Source organism: Solanum lycopersicum, chromosome 6 (assembly GCF_036512215.1).
Source record: "Solanum lycopersicum chromosome 6, SLM_r2.1".
Classification (NCBI taxonomy): Eukaryota; Viridiplantae; Streptophyta; class Magnoliopsida; order Solanales; family Solanaceae; genus Solanum; species Solanum lycopersicum.
In genome coordinates, this window is record NC_090805.1 from 41,940,195 (window position 1) to 41,967,715 (window position 27,521).

General features: G+C 29.2%; 2 protein-coding genes and 1 non-coding gene across 3 annotated transcripts; 2 read left to right on the forward strand and 1 right to left on the reverse strand.

Annotated features, from left to right (window-relative positions):
• Window positions 1-3,886: 3,886 nt before the first annotated feature.
• Window positions 3,887-4,387, reverse strand: LOC101264736 (protein AGENET DOMAIN (AGD)-CONTAINING P1-like). The gene has a single exon (XM_004242221.1). The coding sequence runs from the start codon at window positions 4,385-4,387 to the stop codon at window positions 3,887-3,889; it is 501 nt and encodes a 166-aa protein (XP_004242269.1).
• A 522-nt stretch (window positions 4,388-4,909) lies between these two features.
• On the forward strand, window positions 4,910-5,121 carry LOC112941742 (small nucleolar RNA U3). Its single transcript, XR_003247315.1, has one exon. It is a non-coding gene; the product is annotated as a small nucleolar RNA U3 (small nucleolar RNA).
• A 15,266-nt stretch (window positions 5,122-20,387) lies between these two features.
• LOC101258163 (beta-galactosidase-like) lies at window positions 20,388-27,213 on the forward strand. The gene is made up of 19 exons (XM_004241801.5): window positions 20,388-21,069; window positions 21,171-21,266; window positions 21,556-21,668; window positions 21,767-21,833; window positions 21,958-22,050; window positions 22,182-22,325; window positions 23,121-23,209; window positions 23,317-23,422; window positions 23,514-23,601; window positions 23,962-24,080; window positions 24,160-24,324; window positions 24,484-24,656; window positions 24,781-24,890; window positions 25,177-25,286; window positions 25,433-25,543; window positions 25,624-25,734; window positions 25,843-26,048; window positions 26,125-26,461; window positions 26,664-27,213. The coding sequence occupies exons 1-19, from the start codon at window positions 20,893-20,895 to the stop codon at window positions 26,772-26,774; spliced, it is 2,526 nt and encodes an 841-aa protein (XP_004241849.1). The 5' UTR covers window positions 20,388-20,892; the 3' UTR covers window positions 26,775-27,213.
• The last annotated feature ends 308 nt before the right edge of the window (window positions 27,214-27,521 follow it).

A 27,521-nucleotide genomic window follows, 5' to 3' on the forward strand; every position in this document is an offset into this window, starting at 1 on the left:
ATTTGAGTCAAATCTCATTATCTTTTTAAAATTAAAATTTTAACCAAACTTTTATCTTTTACAAAAACAAATCTCTATAGTAATTGTTTATGTTATATTACATAATTTTTTAAGTGAACACCAAAATAATGATATTCTATCTTTAGTGAATATTGAATAATGATATGATTATTGATGAAAATGATGAAAAATTAGCTCAAGGTGACAAAGTCATTTGCTTCGTCTACTTCACGATATATGAAATGATGCTTGTTGACAAAGTCATTTGTTTCGTCTACTTCACGATGTATGGAATGATGCTTGTTGCGCTCATTCCAAATTACCACATTATTCTAGTGTCATGGACACTATTTGTTATTAACGTAACAAACATTCAATTGACTTATAATATAAACTTATAGTTAGTTTTGATAGTTTTTTAAAATTTATGGGTATAAATCATATTTTTCTAAAAGTTTGAAATATATTTCTCAAATCCTATGGCCAAACACATAGTGAAATTTAACCCAAATTTTCACTCAAATAATGTTTGTCAAGAATATTTAAAAATTTATAGTCAAACGCTAGCTTAATACTCAAAAATTTGTTCTTATTTATGTGTTACTCAAAAACATGTTCTTTAATATTAATCATTTCATAAAAGCAATTAATAAATAACAATATTTTTGCTATTGTACCTTGAGTTATTAGCTAAAAAGTATGAATTTCATCCGCATAAAGAAAATCAAATGATTAATTCATATTTTAATTAATCAAAATTAATTAGTTTATTTCTATTTATTAAAAATTTAACTTTAAGAGATCACTAAATAAGTTTATAATGATAAACTTACATAATTTCTTAAAGAACATGAAATCTAAAAAATAATAGACTATTCTATTAACCAATCTAATATAATAATATAAAAGTCATTAAGCAAATTTGCCCTTTCTACATGTGTAAGATGTGCAGAAATAGAACTCATTCATAAATTGAATAGAATTTTTTTTATTGATTTATCGTTATTAAATTAACGATGTGTTAATAACTTTGTTAAATTAAAAAAAGAGGCTATTAGTTCAAATTTTTAATATTAAGTTACTAAATAAATTGATAATTCATTAAAATTATTGTAATTTACTTCTTTACTCTTACATACGAATTTTCGATTAAATTCATTTCTCAAGTATAAGCAAAATTTAAACTACATCCTCATATGATATCATTGTGACCAAAAAAACATCCTACTATCTCAAAACTTGCATAACCATCCTTTCTTTTAAACTAACAGACAGAAAAACATGTGTCAAGCACATCACTTCCCCCAAATTCCCATATACTGCACTATTGATTTCCTCCCAAATTGTGCCCCATCAACTTCCAAAAACAAAACACTTCATCTTCTTATGAACTGAAGCAACTGGACAAGTTCTTTTCAACGGAAGAACTGAAGCTATGGTTATTGTTTTGGTTTACAAACAAGGTAACAGAAATAGTCATTGAAGACGTTTTGGTTTTACATTATTGTAGTATTTTTGTTATTTCTCAAACTAAACATCGTTTTCATTCTCAATAACATCAAATTTTGTAGCTTGAAAAACAAGAAACAATACAAAGAATGTTTATACTATATATTTCTTTTATGCAATTTCTCATTATTTTTTTTTGTTTCACTATATCAAAGCATTTAGAGAAGCGATAAGACATATAATATTTTACGAACATTTTTTTTATTGGGTAAACCGAAAACCGGATCGATATGATCAAAAATCGATAAATCAAAAACCAAAAATCGATAAAGAATATCTTATCGATATGTTATTAAGTTAGCATATTTAAGAATAAAAAATCGATAAACCGAACCGATTATCATAAAAACAAACCGAACCAACCGATGCACGCCCCTAATGGTTACTAGAAGTTATCTATCCTATCCTAAATAGTTATAAAGTAGTTTTAATAATAGGAGATTAGTCATTAGTAGACAGGGAACATATTATCTTTTATAAGCGAGAAAAAATTATTTTAATAGATACGAGATGCTTATCTCTTTTTGTATTTAAAATTGTTCTTGAAGTTACGAGATACTTATTTTTCATTGTTATTTTTATTCGTTATAAAACCTTGGTTAGTGCATAATTATTATTTTTTGTATAATGAATAAAAACTGAAATCTGACACTAATTTTATTGCATTTGCGCCTTAGAGATTGCATACTAGTCAGCGAAGCTGTGTCAGGGGCCAGTATACTGTTCCCATATCGGTAGTGTAATACATAAACTATGTCTTTATGAAGCTTCATACGAGGAGCATATGTCACGACCTTACTTGAACAGGATCTGTTCTATAGGCTTGTACCACTGAATTCTTGAATTCACAGAGAGTGATTAACAACCAACCCATGGCTCCTCAGTCGTTGCAGTAGATGATCGTCTGACAGACTCTCAAATCTTTTTATTTTTTCCTCTTGAAAACCTGAATCAAGATCAGTGCAAGTCGAAAATCTCATTAGACACTTGAAGAAATCTCAACACATGAGGAGGATATGCAATGTTTATTATCTGCAGTTGTAGGGAAGTAGACATAGTGTAACAAACTCAATAACAAGATCTACTCAATTCAAATTCAAACACCCTCTTTTGCTCTCACTATTCTTTATTTATCAACCCGAATCCCACACATCGACACTTAATTTGGTATTGGTCCGCTTTGCCAATACTTGCTAGGCCCATTCATAACACATAGTACTCATCTCCAACTTTAGCACTGGCAAAAAAAACTAACCACTATCCATCGTTGGCAAATACATCAGCCATATCGTACAGGCGGAATTTATTTTCTGACACTGTTTTATGTTGATGAGGTGGAACAGGACGGAGCTCGGTTGCAGAGAAAACATCCTCTAGCGGCTCAAACTCATCATCAGTCAACAGAGTCTTGTACTTGATTCTGTAATAATTATTGCCAGTGGAACAAATAATAGTTGCTGCATAGTAAGAGCCTATGAAGCCTAATTCTTGACTTGCCACTTCAACTTCATCATCCTTTTCGTATTCTTTCATTATCTGTTGTTTCTTGAATGCAATTGATTTGATTGACTCTGAGAGCGTTGCCATTCTTGATTGATAGAGTTTCTCTGAATTCATTTCTTTCCCGTTGATTGAGGCCATATTGCGGATTCTACTGGAGATTGATTGATTCAATTCAATGAAAAAAGTGAGGAACTATTAGGCTTTGCTACTGAATTTATAGGCAGAGAATTCTGTTTCCTGTTTTCTTTTGGTTTTTTCCTGGAATGACTCGGAATACAAATTTCCTATTTTTAATTAGTTAATATATTTTCTTACTTGCTAGGAACTTCAACTATGTCAAATGGAAAAAATTGTGATGGAGTTCTTGAAAATAACATAATCCCTACCATTTGGATTAATTATGAAAATCTCCTTTTTCCTTCTCTCTCTTAATATTCAGATATATCTTTTCACGTCTATCATATACAGTATGATTTTGTTTGTGAATGATATATCGGGTATAAATGTTATTATTGATGCATAATTATTTCAAAGCTAAATCACTATAAATCTGGTTTATAGTTATATATATATCGGGTGAAGGAGAAATGAGAATTATTTTAATTGGGAAAACTTTCTGAATATGATGAGTAGACTTGCATTCTTATTTATATTAAGGGAACGATTAATATTTGTTAATTTTAGCTTTGAATTCCAAAAGTGACAATTAATTTGAGACAGAGTGATAGTAGTACATCATAAGAAAAGGAAAGAAAGAAATAAAATGGTTGCAGCCATTAGAAAATCAAAATCTTTATCAGCATATATGTAACAATTTTGTAACTAAACTTAGATTCATAATTCACATAAAAATAGTTTAAAAAAACAATAATTCCTAATTCCTTGTTTTGGGAAGATATATCCACTTGCCATTAGCCCATTCTTGATGATATCTCAACACATGACGAGGGTATGCAATGTTATCTGCAGTTGTAGGGAAGTAGACATAGTACTCTTCTCCAATTTTCCCACTGATAAATCCAAACCACCATCCGTCGTTGGCAAACACATCAACCATATCATACAGACGGAATCCGTTTTCTGACATTGTTTTATCTTGATGAGGTGGAACAGGGCGGATCACTGCTGCACTGACCATCTCTTCCAGTGGCGCTGATTCATCATCAGTCAACAGAGTCTTGTACTTGATTTTATAATGATAAGCGCCAATGGGAGAAATAATAGTTGCATCATAGTAAGAACCTATGAAGCCATATACTTGACTTGCCACTTCAACTTCATCGCCCTTTTGGAATAATTTTGTTATCTGTTGTCTCTTGAATGCTATTGATTTTATAAACTCTGAGAGCATTGTGTGGTGTTCCTCTGAATTCATTATTTGCAGACTCTACTGAAGATTGAATTGAATGAGAAACTATGAGTCTTTGCAACTGACTTTATAGGTAGAGACTTCTTGTTTCCTTCTGTAATTCGGAATGGGAATTGTTTTCCTATTTTTCTTTTGGTTTTTCCTTCAATGACTTGGAATTGGAAATTTTCAATTTTTATATTTTTGATTGGTTTATATCTTTTTTTTTAAAAAAAATTTTCTTTCCTAAATTTTTATTATGGAGTTCATGGCAACTGCTATGGAGTTTTTCCTACTTGGAATTGGAACGGTTTCTACGAAAATACCGTCCACACGTTAAAAAAAAAAATTTAATGCATAATTATTATTTTTTCTATAACAAATCAAAAACTGAAATCTGACATAAATTTTATTACTTTTATTGCACTTTATCCTTAGAGATTGCGTAGTAGTCAGCGTAGCTGTGTCAGGGGCCAACATATTGTTCCCACATCGGTAATGCAACACATAAACTCCAGCTTATGAGGCTTCATACCAGTACCAAATGATACGACCTTACTTGAACAGGATCTGTTCTATAGGCTCGTACCACTGAATTCTTGAATTCTAAGGAGACAGGAAACCAAGTCTGGTTGATGAAGCGTAGCCATGATACTAGAGCGTGATTAACAGTCAACTACAGTTTCTCGAGCTGCAGTGGCAGTAGATGATCGTTCCTAGGCCCTCAGGCCTAGGATGGTCTCTTGGTTGTCTGACAGACTCCCATTCTTTTCGTTTTTCTTTTGAACGAGACATGATTGAAACTTTGAGTCTGTTTGCAAGTCTAAGATATCTCACAGACTCTCATTCTTTTCGTTTTCCTTTTGAACGAGACCTAATTGGAACTTTTGGGTCTGTTTGCAAGTCTAAGATGTCTCACAGACTTTCTAATGTATCAAACAAAAAACAGAATGATTATCTTGATTTTATTTTGGCTAATTCAAGAGGCAGCCAGCCTATGGATATCGTCAATTTGAATCATGAAAGAGTTGTTGAAACTTAGCTCAACTAAAATAAAAAAGAAATCGTAATGATACTGTCATGTTGGTCAAGGTCAGTACTATAGCTACTATGTACATAAGCTGTTTCTTCGAGGTGAACCGAAAGGACATAATAAGTGTCCCAACAGGTCCAGCATAGAATTTTTAGCATCTACAAATGTTGAGAGGCTAAGTCTATTTTCTTTTAGTATAGCCAGTATATAAAAAAGATGAGAAGATTCTCGTATTTAGCAAAAGTTTACAAATGTATTCATAATCTTCACAACACACTCTATATATGTATCAGAGTGAAAAGACTAGACGTAATAAGCATAATACTCATACAACACTTATCCAAATCTACAACGTTTTGAATTATTGGTGCAGATCTATCTAATCTACACCATTTTCAGTATCCTCTTCTTCAGCTATTTTCCTCTTCTTTTCTTCTTCCTCTACAAAATATCGATGTAGACAAGTCAAGAAAGATTCAAAGTTGGTAGCTGGAACAAAACTATTACATGAAACATATTGCCCCAAAATCAATAAAAAATAATATGCTTCAATCTTAAATTCATTGTAAAAAGGGAAAAAGAATAGACCTTCAAAAAACTAGGTAACAGATCAAGATAAGATTAAAGCATTCCAGGTTAGATTCTCATGAAAACTATTCCATAATCTGCCAAAGCTGCATTTTTTTATAACCCGAGAAATCCGTTTGTGACCCGCTTTTTGGACCAATCACAACCTTCTAAACTCGGTGAATAATGAACCAGCCACTCTACCCTTCTCCACTTAAATACCGAGCTTTACTTTGCATTGTGGGAGGCTTGAAACTGCTACCTCAACCACAAATCCTCCACTTTTGTCACTCGAGCTAAGCCTTGGGGGCTGCCAAATGCATTTTCTTGATCACACTTTTGTTTTTAAGAAAATTGCACAAGGGAATAGCAATATTGTTGAAAGGCCCGCTTAAAGCTATAAATCTCATTGAGCTAAAGAATGCATTTCTTTGGCTCTTCACCGATGGGCTCTGTCATTAAGAGAATAATATAAAACAAAGTGATACATGCATTAATGATTAAGAAATCGCTATGACTAAAACATCAGAGATTAGGACTAGCAAAAAAATAATATTTAAAATGTATGGGAACTACATTCTTTAAAATATTTTTCTAGCTTGATTGACATGATTTGATGAGTATAACCTAACTACAATTTTTTCCATTCTTTTGTTTATTTTTTGTGTTAATAGTTACATTTTCTTGCATTGAAGCTGATTTACTGGGAATCCTTGCAGCTACTAAGGATTCTATCCAGCTTTCGCTTAGTATTGGCTTGTTACTAAGATATTACTATCAATAAATTACTTTTATTCATAAAAAAGTTTAAGCTTTATAACTTGGAAACGATTATAGAGGTGAATCAACACAGGAAGTTTCATCAATATAGAGGTGAAAAAACATCTCAGCATTAAAATTAAACTTCAACCCTTACATGAAGTGGACTTGATATAGAGGATTTTTGTAGTGGTGATGGCACTTAACATTGTTACCTAAGACTGGGAACCATCTTGCATAGACTATATTTTTACACCACAAAATATTATGCCAAAACTAGTCCCGAGTCGGTTATTGGTAAACTCAATTTGCCTGCTCTATTCATTAGTACACTACAACAACAACATTACCTAATAAGATCTCACAAGTGGGATCTTTGTGAGGGATCTTTGGAGGAAGGATGTACTATATTTATATACTAGTTCTCGGAACGTGCGTTGTACGTTTATCCCATATAATTATTATAAAGTTGAATTGTTATATAGAAAATGTTGAACTTAAAAATAGTAGCTTTATCAATTTGTGTTTTAATGATAAAATTCATAATAATCGAATATTACATTGACCATCAAACAAGAAATATGGAAAAATAATAATATTACTATAGCATCTAATAATATGAATATATCTATATGATTCATTCTTAATAATCTCTCATTACGCTCCATATAGTAAGTACACAAATATGTATCTATTTAAAGAAACTATATCAATTAGGAAAGAATAAAAGAAAAAAATATATTTCCTTCCTCCGGTATTATTTGTCTTGTTTTCATTTTTAGAATCAAACTATAAAAACTTTGACTAACATTTTAAGATATATTTTTTCATTATATTAATATGCAAAAAATTGCAATTTATAGTACCTTTTATATAGTTTTAGAATATCTAGTTTTTTTGTTTAAAATATTGAATTAATGTGATCTAATTTAACTTTAAAAATTAGTCAAATTAACTTTCAAAAAATGCAACATGACAAACAATTCCAGACGGATGGAGTATTATAAAAGTACAATTAAAAATGAATATAATTTAGTAATTTTAGCACTAATAAAAATAGACTTATAACATTCATAATTTCATAGAAGATTAAATTAAAGAAGTATAAATCGATAAAGAATACAAAAAAATTATTATTATTTGTATCTTACTGATAATCGCCTTTATCCTTAAGCTGTAAATTTACACTTTACAGTAATTTTGAGTTCAAAAATTCACACTATACGAAATGTTAAAATCTAAAGAAAGAACTCTAATCCTCTTCACTTCTCCTTGTACCATACTTGTATAGTTATTTTCATATTGGTTATTATTGTTTCAATTTTAAGAGTGTTTAAAAAATTACATTATTATCTTATCGCGTTAAAATATTAGAGAAGTCATATAGTATATGTATTATAAGCATTTCCTTGTTGATTAAATTAAAAATTGAACAGTTAAAAATTAAAATTAATAAAAAAAATATCTTATTAACTTAACATGTTTAAAAATAAAAAAATTGATAATACATTAAAAACCAATTGATGCACACTCCTATTTTTACCATTATAGATAGAGATTCAATTGAACTCCTAATTTTTGTTGTGTTGCAGATATAACATTTATTACAATTATAATAAATACTCCACTCTTAATAGATATGGACACATAATTTTAAATTTTATCTCTAAGAATGTTTTAAAAGTTTTTGGTGGTGATATTTTAATCTTTAATTTTTAACTAATGTTTTTTATGTTCATTAATAGATGAATTTTTTCTATTTGACACTATAATTAAAAATTAAAAATGGATTGATTAATTTTACTATTTTATCCTTTGTTCATATTAATTAGCTCTTGGGAAAAAATTAAATTTTCAAAATTTGTTTAAACTTTCAAAGACCATAATAATTGTAGAGGTAAAATAAGAAAAAATTAATTAATTCTATCCTAATTTAGAGGGCGTGGATTGGCTTAAAGTTCATCTACATTTTAAGTCAGTGCTTTACATAGAAAAGTGTTTAACAAAAATTAAAAAATAACTTAAAACAAGTTAAAAAGTTTTTGGTATGGTCTAAATAGAGTTATAATAAGTTTAAAATAACTTTAAAAAAAGTTTTTTTTAATTATAAATTTTGTATTTGTATTAAAAAAATATATATCTTTATACTTGAACAATTATATTCTAAAGTTTCAAACCCTAAACTATTAATATTATCTTAATCCTGATTGTACCACTAATTAAAAGGGTTATAAAAGAGAGGTATGTTCCAAGAAACTCCGCACAACCTTTAAAGCAATTTAACAATTACATTAATTTTTTGTTGATGAATTTCAATGTGATTTTTCAAAAATTATAATTTCTACTCTTAGACTGTTCCAATTTAACTAAGAAAATTTTATTTTTAAAAAAATAACATTTTCTAGGCACAGTAATGAGAAAATTGCATTAGAATCATTTCGGCATTTTGTTTGACATGCAATGCCATATTGATTTTTGGTTGACATGCAATATCATATGAATTTCTTAATTAATTAAAACTAAAGATAAAATCTTGACTGATTTTTTTTGGTCGACATGCAATCTCATGTAGTTTTTTTGGTTGAAATACAATGTCATATGAATCTTTTTAGTCAATCAAAACAAAATCTAGACTAATTTTGAATACATAGAAAAAAATTGAAAAATTCTAAATTGATAAGTCAATATTTTGAAGTATATTAGTGTTGCTCCGAGATATTTTCGAAAATATTGAAAAGTTAAATGTGATACTTATCTTGTTAAAAGAAATTTTAAAAGTTGAATTTTTTTTTGAAATCAAAGATTAGTAAAGTCGTAATTGATATGACAAGCTTGTATAGGTTGATTTTTAAAAATAAAAAAATTGTATTATTCTTTTTGAATTGAGCTAGAGAATTGTTACCACATAAACGGAAAGGTGAGAGTATATATTATGTAGCATTATGTTTTTGTGTGAATTGGATGAGTTTAAAATGTCGCCAATCTGTTTAAAACATAAAGTTATGTCATAATCACTATTTTTATTGAATATTTTATGAAATCTAAAAACATTTTCAAGGAAAAATTAGTAAACTAGTCAAAATAAATAACATATTTAGTAAAAATATCATTAGCAATAATGTCAAAAATGTCATTATTTTAAAAAATTTATGTGTTCCAATTTTCTTTCTATTTTATCTCTCTTTTTCAATTAATTCTATATATCCTTTTAAAAAAAAATTATTCTCTCTCATATTGATATTTTCAATTTGTTAATTCTCTCTCTCATTTAATTTTTTCTCTCTCTTATGGTTATCTTTTCTGATTTTCCTCCAACATTCAAGTTGCAAATATTTTTTTGTCATATATTTTGATTGTTTTTTAAATCCAAAATTGAATCAACAAGAATCCCTTTGATTAAGGTATCTCTAATCTTTATCCTATTTTCAGATTTCTTTTCTAATTTTATTTTTGTTTAAATCTTAAAAAAATGTTGTTTGTATTTTTCAATTTCCGTTATGATTTACTCTCCAATGGCTGAATCCAAGAGGCTTACTAGAGGTATTCATCTTAATCAACCAATTTCTGGTGATTTTTCATCCTTTAATTTATTTATTACTTAACAAATAGTGTATAATGTATGATCCGCTGCTAAAATGAGGGAAGAAAGAGGGTAAGAACATTTACAAGACTCATTGGTGTGCAAACCTTCCTCAAATTCAGATTGCAAATGTAAAATCTTTGTCTACTCGTGAAGATCTTGAAAAAGACGGCGAAGATCGCGAACAATTTTCTATTAGTTTGTTTTGTATTTATAGTTTTTTTTTAGAATTTGGTATGCTTTCTTAATTTGTATTCAAATCACTATGTATACTATCAATATTTGTATTTATTAAAAATTTCATGTTATATGGTTTATGAATCTTGTATTTGTCCCTAATTTGTATTCATCCAAATGTATGTCAACTATGTATTTTATTTATAAGAAGAACAACTTTCTATTAGTTTATTTGTATTCGAATACAAATACAAATAATAGACATATTAGAATGAATACGACTTAGAAAAGGAAACAAGATTTTGAAAAGAAAAATAAATACACAGTGAAAAATATATACGAATACAAATGTATTTCTTAAATAGTTACATTTTATTTGACATACATATTGGATTGAATACAAACTACTAAAGGTATGTCAACTGAATTTGATATTCTTTTCTAATTTGTATTTACTCTAAGTGTATTTCAACTAGTTATGTATTTTATTTAAGAATGAGTACACCAAATATTTAATTATTTCTTTTCAATTTTATATTTCATTCACTTTTTCATCATACTAATTTTTTGTATTTTATATATTATTATACAAAATTTTAAATAAAAACTAGAATAAATAGAAATACAAATAAAATACATATTGAAATGAATACATATAGGATTTTTGAAGAAAAAAATAACTATATAGGGAAAAAATATATAAAAATACAAATATATTTCTTAAATGACTATATAGATAAGTTCGACATACCTATTGGAATGAAAACAAACTAATAAAAAACTATAATAAATATAAGAATATATTGTGGAATGAATATAATTTTAAATAGGTAAAAATTCTGGAGAAAAAAAAATTAAATTTTATTTGAAAATATAACTGATGAGAAAATTAAGGATGCTTGCCTTTTTTTGAAATATCCCCCTTAATTTTCTCCTTTTTGTTATTAAATAATTATATTCTTTAAATAAAAATAAATAATAAAAACATACATAACAAACTAAAATGACATTTTTACTAAATATTGAAGTTGTTGCTAATGAGTCCTCTTAAATGCTAAAATATTGACATTTTGAAAAATTTTCCTTTTAAGATTTAAGGTATAATGATAACAATGCCACTGCCTTCCTGGGCAATAGTAGCAGCTTCAAATTCTAATCAAAAGAAGATCTGTCTAGGATAACTTCTTGTTGGTGTATTGTATGTCTATTAATGATTATCTGGTTGAAGATTTTTTAGCCATCAAAAGTAGTTTAAAAAAATCCTAAATCAATGAACTTTCAAGAAAATAACTTGGTATAACTATTAAAAATTAAAAGAAAATAGTACTTATTAAAAATCAACTAAATAATGGAATGAAATAAGTTTCGAATCTCAAAATTCAAATGTGTAGTACTCTATTTTCATACAAATAGTGATGATAGGTGGACAGATTATTAGGACTCATTAGGTTAGTTTGAAGGAGTGGTGTATCTGAATATCAAAATTTGATACAAAGTTATTAAATAGTGAAATAATAGGTGATTATTTTGAAGAAATTTTATAAATAACAACGAGATCAAACTTAAGCCTCCTTAGCTACAGTTTGTCTAATTACGCTTCACAACAATAACTTTATTTGCTATGAGTATTTTCGTTTGTCATTATAGAAATAAGGTAAGTGCATATATACATGTTATGTATTTATATATTTAGGATTCTTAAGAACTGACTTAATCAACATATCAATAAATCATATACAAATAACAAACATATACAAATTCTTAATTTATATTATTAGAAACCGAATTAAACAAATTTTGATTATGACCCACGTAATATGGTTATATGTCAGTGGCGAAATGTAATTTCTTTAAACTATAACTATATTAAATAATTAAATATTATATATTTGCTTAGTCACATAATATTTTCTTATTTAAAAGTATAAATTGAATTAAACTATAAGATATGAATATTTGTGTAATTATATAAATTTTCCTAAATACAAACCCAATCCAACTCATCTTTCTAATCTCTAATAAAGCCTAAGAGGCCCACTTATCCAATAGTTCAACAGGCCATCACTAAGATGATAACTGCTGCTTACCTTCTAGCTCCAACAAATAACCTAGGGCTAACTTTCGTATATACCAAACATAAAATTTATATTTATATATTATATCAAAGTTTATATAATTACACATCATAACAAATATATATATTTATAATTCGCTATAAATATACAATTGAAGTGAATTGTATAAAACGAAGTGTATAAAACAAGAAAGAGAAAGAAACTTGGACATATAATTGTATAAAACGAAGTATATAAAATGAATTGTATAATTATAATTGTATAGGACAATTATATACAATTTGAATTTGCATAAAACGAGAAAGGGAGAAAGGCAAAAGAGATTTGGGCAGGAAATATACAATTGAATCGAATTGTATAAAACGAGTAAGAGAGAAATTATATACAATTTGAATTTATATAAACGAGAAAGAGAGAAAGACAAAAGAGACTCGGGCAGGAAAGTACTTTTATTGTATAATTATGAGTGTATAAGACAAAGATATATGTATTTGCATGTGTATATACAATTTTCTCTCGCTTTATATAATTAGAAACACAATTTATACAATTATATCGTATAAAGCGAGAGCGGCGAGAGTACGAAGCGAGCGAGAGAGGGAGAGTAGCGAGCGAGAATATGAGGGAGAGAGGGACTGACAAACAATCTGCTATGAAACATAAATAAATCAAACAGTAGTTATTATATTTATTTTATATTATTAATTTTTCATTCCATACAATTATCCCAATAATCTATGTAGCATAAACAAATTGTCTGGACCTTCATATTAGTAGCCATAGAGACACAGTTTACGGGTGTCACTCGATACTACTTCACTAATAATTGTGTGTATATATACATTGGTTTTTAGAATTTCATAATCATATTGGTGGCATAAAATAAGGAAAAATTATTTGGATTAATATCTTTTAATAAATAATTATTAATTTTAGCGATAATTTTTATTTATTATCATTTGTATCAATATTATATTACATCTGAAATATGTGTTATAAAATGAATTATGTATGCAATAAATATGTATTATATCTGTTTGTAAAATATATTATATTTGTTTTGTTAGAAATCGACACATTGTATTATAAGTTTATTAAAATATGTGATAAATGTATTAATCATCAATAAAACTTGTATAAGAGAATATGTGAATAATAAATTGTTCTTTATAATATGTAATAAAATTGCATTATAAATCTGTTAAAAGTAATCAGGTGAAAGAAAAATATTGCTATAAATCGTAAATATTTTCTTAATATAATATATTTATGTTAGTTTTTCGAAGATATAAAGTGATGGGGTAATTTATATTGCATTTTGATGAATCAAATTAGAAAATCAGTTGATTTTTTTTAAAGAAGTGATTATCTTACTATGTTCATAATTTATACCGTTGAAACATTAAAGCATGAAAGTAACAGTTCAACAAGAGACGTGCTTTTAATTCAATTAAAAATGTTTAATGGCATGCACATGTGGCCAACGTTGCATCATCTCTTTGTTGAATTATTTGACCCAATCAATTACACAACAAATTAAATCATCTATAGATTTTATTTTATTTTTGAAGGCTAACAAACACATAATTAAATTCAATCTAGATCTAATAATTATTTTTTTAAATAGTATTCCATGTGGGGTTTTGCCAAGAAGATACAAAGAAAATTGTGTGAATTAAGTATCATGGCACTCACTAAGATTTTGTAGCATACTTCTTATAATTTTGTGTATAAATATATACTGTTTACTAAAATATAAAATACGGTAATTTGATAGGTGATAAATACGCGAGTCACGATGTCAATGATTTTCTTTCAAATAAAGATACATTCAGTTTTCTTTAGGATATATATATATATATATTGATTAGCGGATGGATTGGGGTAATGTTAGTATTTTGTCTAAGGCTTTGACATTTATACGTTATTTTAGACCTTATGTGTATATTTTATTTATAAAAATAAGAAAAAATGGAGACAAACTTAGCCTTAATAATCTTTTTGTGTTAGTTTTTTTCTTTCTTTTGGGTTTCTAGGTGGGATTTTTATTATATGTATATATCAAGTAATCAATCAAATGTCTATTAAACAAACATGTGATTTTGTTTACAGTTGTTTTTAGCTAACCCTACATTATTTGAATGTCGTACAAATTCGAGTTATTGTATATTTTATTATTATTATTTTGGTTTTATTTTCGGTGTCTATTGCATTTATTTCGAAGTGTATAAGTTTTGCTATTTTTCAATTTATATTTGGTGCAGTTTTCATTGCTACTACAATATATCCCTTATATGACATGATTTAGTTTCCTGATGCTTTTTTAATAAGTGTTCCTATTAAAATAATCAAATTTTGTTAAATATGTATTGGAGCTTACTTTTTTGGAAGACTAATTAAGAGAGCAAAAAAAAAAAAATCTCAAAAATAGATATCAAGAAATAATTAAACTTTTCCTCTAACATAGAGTTAATTGCAAAAGAACACAAATAAACTATCACATATCTGTCAACTTCTTATAATTTTGACTATCCATCATTTCATTTATTCGATCTAAACTCCCTCATTTTATACTACATAACATATTATCTCACTGTTAAGTTGATCTATACACTTGATATTGTTGATTGAGAATAATAAATATATGGCCAACTCAATATTGAGGTATATTTTATTATAAAAAAGTGATCATTTAAAGACCTAAAAGAATAATAGATAGTTGAGTTACTAATCTCTTAAAAAAGGGTAAAGTTTTGACCATTAAACTTTCTAATATAAGGAATCTGTTTTTTTCTTTTTGTTTGGAAAGTGTGGTTTTTCACTACAGTATGATAAATCAATAATTACAGTGTATTTAACTTCGATTAGTTTATTATCTCTATATTTTTAAAGATGTAATTATTATAATAAAAATAATTATTAGCGGCTTAATTTTTAATTGCCGCTAAATATATATTTTTAGCGGTAATTGTTACTTTTTGTATATATTTCTAAAGTCTTTAGCGATATTTGTTCTAATGACACTTAACTAATGCCGATAAAAATTTTATCACTCTTTATTAATGTCAATATTTAATGATGCTAAAAATTATTTTTATTATATTAAACATAAAATACATTTTTTTAGAAGAACCATTTCTTGTATTTAAATTATAAACAAAATCTTGAACAATTTTCTCCTGGAATTCACTGTGCCAGACAATGAAAAATACAAAGTTAATAATTCAAAGTTAATGAAACAGCTGTCCATAAAAGCTGCCAAGTCCCTTAGTTTAATGAGAGGACCACAATGGCTGATTCCATCTCTCAATTAGTTCACTAAATTTACATTTTTCAATGGGAATTATGTTAGAAAATAGCATATACAGCGGAAGCATTTCAGAATCATACATCTTGCATGAATATAAATAACAATCACAAATAGTTATCACATACAAAGTATGCTGAAAATTAACTCAGAATTACCTCTTGAAGCGTGTGCAGATATCTTGAAGTAAATCCAACTCCAGTTCTATAGTCTTCTACAGTGATCCCAATCAACGAACTCTCTCAATACTTGGGTGGGCAAGTATTGTACAGAATACTCTTATTAAATCTAGGTTAGAAAAATCCCTATTTATAGAGATGTCTTCCTAGTCCAAAGAGGAGAGGAAAAATCAATTCTTTTTCTTTTAGAAGATGTCTTCCTAGTCCAAAGAGGAGAGAAAAAATCAATTCTTTTCCTTTTAGGAGATGTCTTCCTAGTCCAAAGAGGAGAGGAAAAACCAATTCTTTTTCTTTTAGGAGAACTTGAAAACACACGTTTTCCTCCAAAGAAAAAGAACGCTACTTTTCCATCTTCTACTAGAAAATAGGATTCTGAGTTCTAGTTAAATTGGGCACTGGAGGGACCACGGAATTTATTACTGAGGCTTCCTATTATGGAAATAATTCTAAATAATTAATTTAAATTATTCTTACCATAATAAATTACAAATCATTCCACTAAAAATTCGTTATTGAACTCCTCTGTTTATTTCGAAATTCACCACTAAATACTTATTTGATTCCCCATGTTAAGATTACTGATACTAATCAATAAATTAAATTACTGACGAATTTAATTCAATGATTAAATTCTTTTAGAGCAATACTTAACTTATTTCATGTGCCAGATTCATAAATCTACCGGCCGGATTTACACATGAAAACTTACAAGCTTCTCATAAAAGGTGTATCATCAATCTCTATACTGAGACATGGATTCCATCAACTAACTAATTATTTCACCAATATATATTATTATCATCCAATTTACCAGGCATATTGACCCATCTCAGAATCTCACCTTTTAATAAATCAAAATGATAAATAATATATACAGATCATAATCGTTATATCAAGATTAAGAATATAAGTACATTTAATAGTTTAGAGAATATGTTTTTATCAGTCAGTTTAAAACAACTATCTCTGCTTGGTCCCGTTCAATACATACCAAATGCACTAGCACGAGAAGTTAGAACTATGTCATTCTCATAATCAAGATAAATTACATTTAATCTCGTGCTACAATCTTTCTGATGATTTTGTCCAAATTTCCATCTATGATTGCGAACTATAAATTTTAACTTATAAGAACTGATGATTTAATCTTCTGTGTATAAGCTTAAACTCTATACACCAAATCATCTACTATATAAGTTAAGGACACATATATGACAATTGATCTATTTAATGTAACACTTTATTGAATTGAATAAATAAATAAACAATTGTTCAATATTAATACTATATCAAAACGCATGGTTAATAGTATATCCTAACAAATTAAACGTCGATCTTCTTAATTATTGAAATATATGCAAAAGACTGCCCCCTTAGCTTTAAATTAAAATAAATGATGTGTTAAAATTTGCGCACACACTATAAGAAAAAATTGATTTTTAATGATGTAAAACTCCATGTATTAAAATAAAGACAATGTTGATTAAACAATATTTCTTACTTATGTAAAACATAATTTACTTTAAAATAAAATAAATAAATAAAAATATAATTTATTTTAAAACGAAAGAAGTGAAAGTAAAAAGTACAAATAAATTAGAATCATGTTCTAAATTTTGAGACATGTATGTTGGGTAGCTCTCAATAACTCATAATTCTGAATTTCTGATAGAGTGGTAGTGCATAAGAGATAATTTGAAATTTTATCGTAAATTTTCTTTTTCTAATAACATTTTAAACAACAGAAGAATTTAATTTTTTTCATTTTTATTTGCTCCTTGTAAAATTTTTTGAATTCTCCGTACCAAACATATTCTAATTTGAAAAATCACAATAACATTTTTCGGATCAATTAATTAATAAGTTGACTTGTACTCGACCGAAGCTACATGAAAGTAAAGTTAATTCTCATGATCCTATCAATAACGGATACTACAATAATAACAATAGTTTTATTAGTATTATTAATTTAGTTTTAATTATTCTCAACTTGATCAATTGCAGTGAGATATTAGATATATATTAAAAAGATAAAAAGAAGAAGGAAATTTTATTGAACTTTTAGAACATAATGCATCATAAGTTAATGTGGTTGTGTTTGAATTCAAATGGGATAATACTAGATTAATTAATTGATGTGTTTGAATTTAAAATGATAGCTAATGTAATACGTCAAACGTATATATATTTTAAAAATAATTATGACAGTAAAATTCCTGGTGTAACCATATTAGGAGGTTCCTAATTCCATATAATAAATAATGCACGTATTTCCCCATAACTAGCTTGACATAAAATTATTGCTTCTGCTTTTGTTTTAAAATAAGTTTGATTTTATTTTATTTCATATTTCATTGAAAAGAAAATTAATATAGGATATAGAACTAATAAGCGATATCTATTTACAAATGTTTGTTGAGAATTGAGCATACTGAAAAGTAATATTTTTTTAATATAAGATATTTTTGAAAATAGTTACTTCATTTGTTTTAATTTTTTGTTTGGTTTTGAGTTATAGGAAATTTTAGAAAGTAAAATAAGATTTTGAAATTTTGTGATCTTAAATTTAAAATATGTGAAAGGTATCGAGTATTACATAATCTTGCGATTATAAATTACGTGAAAAATTAAAATTAAAAAATTATTAAAAAAGAATTTTTTTTAGAACTGATTAATTAAAAAACAAACAAAATGGACCAAAAGAAAAATTTCTAAAGTAAATAATTATTTTGAGATTTTTATTTTCTAAAACAAGGACGTTGTATAAGATAAATTTCACATTAAACTTTCTCCAAGTACTCTTTTCCGTCCAGAATTGTTTGTTATGTTGTGCTTATCAAAAGTTAATTTGACTAATTTTCAAACATAAATTAGATCACATTATTCGATATATTAAACAAAAAAAATTAGATATTCTAAAACTAAATGAAAAGTACTATAAGTTATAGCTTTTTGTATATTAATATGATGAAAAAATATATCTTAAAATATTAGTCAAAGTTCTTATAGTTTAACTCTTAAAATAAAAATTATGACAAATAATACCGGACTGAAAGAGTATAATTGTTGCCAATTAAGGACTATAATTAATAGGTGAGCGTTTTAATATTTTTACAAAATCAAATACTAATTGGAATTTTCTAAACACAATTTTCAGAGTCTGTCAAAATATTTGTATCTCTTTAAGAAAAAAAAAAAGTAGAAAAGATTCATTTTCGTTTAAAATATAAAAATCGAAACAACACGCCACCTTATTTTATTATACTATTTATTTAGTTAATAATTTATTTATTTGTATTTAATTTTTCTTTTTTAGCCAAATCATGCACACGACAGGCCATTTACAAAATTACATTGTCATTTTCTAGGAGGATTTAATCATACGCTCTATTTAGGACGTGAAGCACACAGCCCATTTAAATGAGAAAATTTATATGGAGAGAATTGGACGTGCATTGGAAGCGCGTGAGAATGTGATCAATAACTACAAGGCAAGGAACAGTTGAGAATCTTTGTAAATTTGCTTGAAACACCGAGCTATATTATTCTCGTTAATTTGATCTCTCGAATTAAGATTTTTTTGATTAAATTAAGCACACTTAATACGATAAAAAAGAGAAAATATTCATGTTTGAAGTTGTTTTCTCAAAAAAGTATGAAAACAATTTCTATAAGAAATATTTCATATTAATTGTAATTTTTTTAATCTTCGACATACTATTTTACATTCATTCTATCTCGTAACCTCCATCCCAATCATTGCATCAGCCCTATTATCCCTTCTTCGTATTTGTTAAAATTATGCACAAAATAATTTTATAATAATAATTTTTGCTTACTTATTGAACACAAAAATAAAGAAAAATTCTATTTTCTTGACTACATTCTTCTTGACTTTGTTACCTAAACACTTATTTTAAGTAATCTCTTTTTATTTAACAATATTCAAATTTAGAATCTTAGTTGCTCCTTGTTCAAGGTTTTCTAGAATGACAAAATAATAATAAATTAACATCGATATAATAAAATTTATTCAAGAGATACTTTTCACTTACCAACTAATAATCAAAAATATATTTCAAAAAAATAACTAAGATACATTTTTTTATATCATAAAAAAATTAACCCCGTTTACCTGTTAGTATTTGCCAAAATTGTGAGCAGAGTAAACTTTTCAGTTGATTAAAGTAATACTCTATAATTTTCTGTTTTCCTCATGCATCATAATTCAGATCTATAATTAATTTTTGCAGTTGGATGAACTTTATGAAAAGCGTAAGAAACGCCAAAAATTGGGACCCATAACTCTTTGTACCACTTTGAAATTATACCTAATCGTTAATTTGCTTAGATTTTTAAAATTAAACTATTATTTTAATTTTAAATCAGCTAACTATTTAAAAACTCGTATAGACAATGCAAATCAATTTTAATATTTCTGTTACACTTAGTTAGACGGATTCTGTAGTATACGAGTTAGATTTAGTTGAGTTTTAGTATAAAAAACAAAACCATCTTAAAAATAGAACGGTAATTGAGGCGTTTAAAAGCAGCTGCAAAAGAACCATTTTTTTCCGCAAAAGTCTGAGTTCTCATTTCTGTTTAACAAAAAAGTAACGGAGTTTATAAAAGAGAAAAACAAAATTTTCAGGTTAAAAACACAGCTGTTTTCCCTTCCCGCTCCTTAATGTTCTTATTTCTGTCTTCACAATTGCTAGTTGAAGAATAAAGTAGCAAACAGGGAATTAAAGAGAAGGGATAAGGTGGGTGGGAGAGAGGGGGATAAAAATCCCTTCTTTTTCGTTGTAAAGGTACAATCTTGAGACTTGAAGTTGAGTTCTTGATTCTAAAGAAAATGGTTTTTTCAAGGCTAGTAAGGTTGAATGTATTGTTGATGCTGTTAGCATTATTGGGTTCATGGGTTTTATCTGGAATGTGTTCTGTGTCATATGACCGTAATGCTATTATTGTGAATGGTCAAAGGAGAATTCTTGTTTCTGGATCTATTCACTACCCAAGAAGCACTCCTGAGGTATGTTATTGTGAAATGTACTTCAATGTTGGTTATTAAAGTTCTGTTCTTTTGGGCAAAATGAGTTGTTTTCTTGATTTTTTGTTTTTGGTGTTGTATAGATGTGGCCGGATCTTATTCAGAAGGCGAAAGAAGGAGGGGTGGATGTGATTCAGACTTATGTTTTCTGGAATGGACATGAGCCTGAACAAGGCAAAGTGAGTAAAAGTTTAGACCTTTGCTCATAATTTTCATAAATTTACTGATGTTCAATATTGTAAGTAAAAGTTGAGACAAGGGTCTATCGGGAATAGTATCTCTACCTCCTTCCCACACCCCACTTGTGGAATTTCACTTACTATGTTGTTGTTGTGAGTTAAAGTTGAGACCTTTGATGATAATTTTCATAAATTTACTGATATATCAAGTGTGAGTGAAAAATTGAGACCTTTAGTGATAATTTTCATGATATACTGATATTCAGTTGCTTATGTTATTCTTTTACAGTATTACTTTGAAGAGAGGTATGATCTAGTGAAGTTCATTAAGATAGTGCATCAAGCAGGTCTTTATGTGCATCTCAGGATTGGGCCTTATGCTTGTGCTGAATGGAATTTTGGGTAATGGCTCAAATTTCTTGTCCTATCTGCTAAAAATGTGAGACTCATTTCGGAATGAAGTTAAATTCTTGCTTTGTTTTTACCTGTTTCAATTTTAGGGGTTTTCCTGTTTGGTTGAAGTATGTTCCAGGCATCAGTTTCAGAACAGATAATGCACCTTTCAAGGTTAGATAACAAAAAAAAGAAGAAAAAGAAAGAATCTTTATGGCATTACTTCTAAACTGGTATTACTTTAACTGTCATTTTTTTTCTTCTAATTTTGGTTGTTATCCTTTTCTTGCTGATGAAGTCTGCAATGCAAAAGTTCACTACCAAGATTGTTAATATGATGAAAGCGGAACGGCTGTATGAATCTCAGGGTGGCCCTATAATACTATCCCAGGTTGCTTAAATGTTTCCAATTTTTCCTAATTCTAGTACAGTTTGTAGGACAAAAACTATGTTTTTTTGTCCCCTAAGCTTAAAATGTGAGGTAAATTGCTGAAAGTTTCAATCTTGATAATTATTTGACAGATTGAGAACGAATATGGGCCAATTGAGAAGAGACTGGGTGAACCAGGTAAATCTTACTCAGACTGGGCAGCAAAAATGGCTTTGGATCTTGGTACTGGTGTACCTTGGGTCATGTGCAAGCAAGATGATGCTCCAGATCCTGTTGTAAGTTTTGCCCCTATATCACCAACTCATTTATTTTGCTCTTTCTTCTTGTCTTTTTTCAAGTCTTTCATAAAAAAAATAAATTCAACATCAAGAATTGAGTGTATATATTAATTCCTGCACATGGGGTGTTTTTTTGTTCACAAAATCATGTCTGTTCTCTTGTCGTTTCATCAAATTTCAATGAATTTTGTCACTATTTGAATCACCGACTTGAGACCATGTTAGTTTGTCTTCTAATATAATATGAACACACACCTCTTCCAACAGTCTGCTCAGATTTCCATTTTATTTACATTGTAAAAATACTTGAGGAGTAAATTCTATTACCAGTTTATTTTCTTATTTTTACAGTAAAATATAACTTCTGTTCTGCATTTAATTACTCTCAATTTCAATTTGTTTGTCTAATTTTAAACATGTCATGTAAAATGCTAGAATTAAACAATTACCAAAAAAAAAGAAAGAAAGAGACATTTTAAAGTAGGACAAAAAATATTAAAACGGAAGTAGTAGATTACAATGAATGAAGAAAGTTGAGGCAGAGCAAATGCATGTAGTTTTTTAATCTGAATTTTGATATCTAAATCTATTTTTGATGTTCATAAGAAAGTACTCTAAATCACTAAATTAAAAAAAAAAAAAAAGGAAAATTGTTGAGGAGATCATGGTCAAAAGAATTTTCTTGGATCTTCCAAATTTTAACAGTGCCATTCTTTTGTTAAGTAATTAGTACTATTTGTAATATTTCTTCCTTTATTATCTTACTCCAATGTATCTATTCACCTTGTTTAGATAAACACTTGCAATGGTTTCTACTGTGACTACTTCTCACCAAATAAGGCTTATAAACCCAAGATATGGACTGAAGCCTGGACTGCCTGGTAAATTTACAAATACATCTTTAAGAAGAAAAAAATGATTAGTTTATTATTTTACATAAACAACAGTACATGGTGGGATAATTTTCTTATTTGAATAATTTTCTCAGGTTCACTGAATTTGGAGGTCCAATTCCTTATCGTCCTGTTGAGGACTTGGCGTTTGGGGTTGCTAAATTTATACAGAATGGGGGATCATTCATCAATTACTACATGGTATACAGAGTGATTTTTGATTTTTATGAGCTATTATAGCTTCTGAATCAAAAAACATTGTTTTTATGATGTTTTTTTTTTGTTGGCTCAGTATCATGGAGGAACAAACTTTGGCAGGACTGCTGGTGGCCCATTTATTGCTACTAGTTATGATTATGATGCACCAATTGATGAATTTGGTATGCACTTCTCCTTTAATATTGAGTTTGGGACTAAATATACTCATGCAAGGATGATAAGCATCAAATCATATGTTATATAATTGTAAATTGCTTATATTTAAACTGTTTTCGATGAAACTGCTTTTACTTGAGCTGAGGGTCTGCTGGAAACAACCTCTCTACCTCCCAAGGTAGAGGTAAGGTCAGGTACACTCTACCCTCCTCAGGCTCCACTAGTGAGATCACACAAAGTATGTTGTTGTATCTAAGTCAACTCTATTTTTTGTTTGTTTGGTCCTTCCCTTTTCTTTTTTCCAACATTTTGATTATGTTGCTTTCTATGACGAATCATCCCCATCATTTCCTTTTGATCTTTAGGATTATTACGACAACCTAAGTGGGGTCATCTGAAAGATCTGCATAGAGCAATAAAGCTTTGTGAACCAGCTTTAGTATCTGGAGATCCGACTGTGACATCCCTTGGAAACTTTCAACAAGTAAGATTTGTTGCAATTCCTGAACAGTCTACATATATGAATAAATCTGAAGTGAAACTGACTGCACTTTCTTCTTCAGGCTCATGTTTTTACGTCAAAGTCTGGAGTATGTGCTGCATTCCTTGCAAACTACAACCAACATTCCTTTGCTACAGTCACCTTTGGGAACAGGCATTATAACTTGCCACCTTGGTCTATCAGCATTCTACCTGACTGCAAGAATACAGTTTATAATACTGCAAGGGTGAGAACTAGATTTTCTCCATTAAGCATTTGTACTGTTTGATGCATAGCAATGAAATTGTATACCGAAGTCTAAATAAACATTAATGACATATGAAATAGAGAATACCTTAACTCGTATGCATACTGCGACTAACAACTCTTGTAATTCCATGTTAAGGTTGGTGCTCAAAGTGCTTTGATGAAGATGACTCCAGCAGTTAGAGGATTTTCTTGGCAGTCATACAATGACGAGCCATCATCTTATGAAGACAGTACTTTCACGGTTGTTGGGTTACTGGAGCAGATAAATACCACAAGAGACGTGTCTGATTATCTGTGGTATATGACTGAGTAAGTGCTTGTGTAACTTGTTAATTTCTGATTGCTGCTTCGCGTGTCAAAGGAAGAAAATTAATAACAATTCAATTACTTTAGCTTCAACACAAATTTATGATCATTTATGTCCTATCTTCAGTGTCAAGATTGATCCAAGCGAAGGGTTCTTGAGAAGCGGACAATGGCCATGGCTTAAAGTCTCTTCAGCTGGTCCTGCTTTGCATGTTTTTGTGAATGGTCAATTAGCAGGTAAATCACATGGTCTCTTGATTTTCATTAGCTTTACACTTGCATCTTTAGTTCTGCACGGAACCTTCAAACAATATCTTCAAGGAAACACGAAAAAAGATGAAACACTATTACATTTCTGTTTGGTTTATGCGGTATGAAAAAAATCTGTTTGCAATAAAATTCTTCTATAATCGTAAAGTGGAGAACCATTTGGTGTCATCAGGAACCTAAACCCCCAAGCAACTAAATAATTTATATGATAATAAATATGTCTTGATCGGTTAATTATTATTTTTTTCTGCAGGAACTGTATATGGAAGTTTAAAAAGCCAGAAAATTACTTTCAATAAAGCAGTAAATCTAAGAGCTGGTATAAACAAGATTTCTCTGCTAAGCATTGCTGTTGGTCTTCCGGTTTGTCTTCTCCCACCTTCCCAATCTTTCTCTATTGTCGTCCATATATGTATATCCACACACAGAGAACTTATTTTCACAGTCACACTTAGGTACTTTGAATACACATATTCATTTGGTTTGGTTCTACTTGTGCTTGTGCTCAGAATATTGGCCCACATTTTGAGACATGGAATACTGGTGTTCTTGGGCCAGTTTCACTCAGTGGTCTTAACGAGGGGAAAAGAGATTTAGCATGGCAGAAATGGTCTTACAAGGTTTGTTTATTAAAATGTTCGACAGAAAATGTGGTTGCTTTGACTACCAAATCATCTTACATTTTAACTTTCTTGACCAGGTTGGTCTAAAAGGAGAAGCCTTGAATCTTCATTCGCTCAGTGGCAGCTCATCTGTTGAGTGGGTTGAGGGCTCTTTGGTGACTCAAAGACAGCCTCTCACATGGTTCAAGGTGCATAACTAATGAATATTTAGTTATCTTAAGTTCTGTGCATTAGAGTAAGCTGTATGGTGAAGCGATTTTCATATCAAGCATTAAATCATTTTGGTGTGTTTCCAGACTACTTTCAATGCTCCAGCTGGAAATGAGCCTTTGGCTTTAGATATGAACACCATGGGCAAAGGTCAAATGTGGATAAATGGACAAAGCCTTGGACGTTACTGGCCTGGATATAAATCATCTGGTACTTGCAGTGCCTGTAACTATGCAGGCTACTTTAATGAGAACAAGTGCTTAAGTAACTGTGGAGAGGCCTCACAGAGATGGTAAGTAATGACAAACCTTGCGGAACTTTCCTCTGATGTTACAAGAAGCTACGATTAACTGAGAATCATGATTTAGGTATCACGTGCCACGTTCTTGGCTGCATCCTACTGGAAACTTGTTAGTTGTATTTGAGGAATGGGGAGGAGATCCCAACGCAATCTCTTTGGTCAAGAGAGAATTAGCAAGTGTCTGTGCAGATATAAATGAATGGCAACCACAGTTGGTGAATTATAAGATGCAAGCATCTGGGGAAGTTGACAGGCCACTCAGGCCTAAAGCACACCTCCGTTGTGCAACTGGTCAAAAGATTACGTCAATCAAATTTGCTAGCTTTGGAACACCAGTGGGGGTCTGTGGAAGCTTCAGTGAAGGAAGCTGTCACGCCCACCACTCATACGATGCCTTTGAAAAGGTACTAAACTTGGTATATATGCCAGTTTCTTTTATACTCCTTTCAAAAATGATGCATTATACTCTTGGACCTAATCACACCAAGTTCTGTTAAGAATCACTCTGACCTGTTTCCTCTCATTTATACAAACAGAACCTATTGAAGGATGTTTAATTTTTCTAATTGAATTAATTGTATTTCTTTTGTTTTCCACTTTTCACAGTACTGCATTGGGCAAGAGTCGTGTTCAGTACCTGTGACACCAGAAATTTTTGGTGGTGATCCATGTCCAGGTGTTATGAAGAAACTCTCAGTTGAAGCTCTCTGCAGTTGATGACACCGAGGACAAGCAAACAAGGAAGGTGTTAGCTAGTTACTATTATATACACTAGCAATATTTTAAGTATTCTTTTTCTAATCCAAGAATCACCACAATCATTCTTTGGCTTCACCGTGGGTGAAGTTGTACAGATATGCAACACACCCTTTGTGTATTAGCTCACATCAATTGGATAAGAAACTGGTGACAGGTTCTGTATATTATGTAAGTTACTGTACTACTTATAACATTGGTGTTCACTGTTCACCTTGGTTGAAGTGCACATCTACATGGTTCTTGATGAGGCCATCTACTGTGTGCAGATACCTTTAGTGGTAGTATCTAAAAAGCCTTCTGTCTGTCTTTGAGGAATTTCAACATTGTAATATCTACATAAGAAACAATCATCCATTGCTTTCCATTTTATATACATGTTCTTGTGAAATTGCAATAACATCGACCTCTCTGGCAGTTGGACAGCAGCCAAACAGCCAAACATCTATAATTTGCTAATGTCAAAGTGGTAACAGACAATCTTCTTTTTTTTCCCTTCCCCCTCTTTGCACATAAAAATGACAGGCCCATACCCTTTTAACACTTGTACTTATCATAGTTTCACACCTACGCACCAGTTTATCTATAGGTCGATGTAGAACATGTAATCATCTCAAGCGACCTTGTATTTTATCCTCTACGTGTGCTACTCGCACACACTGTGAGCATTCGCATCAACACAACAAGACAACACTCATATATAGGTGA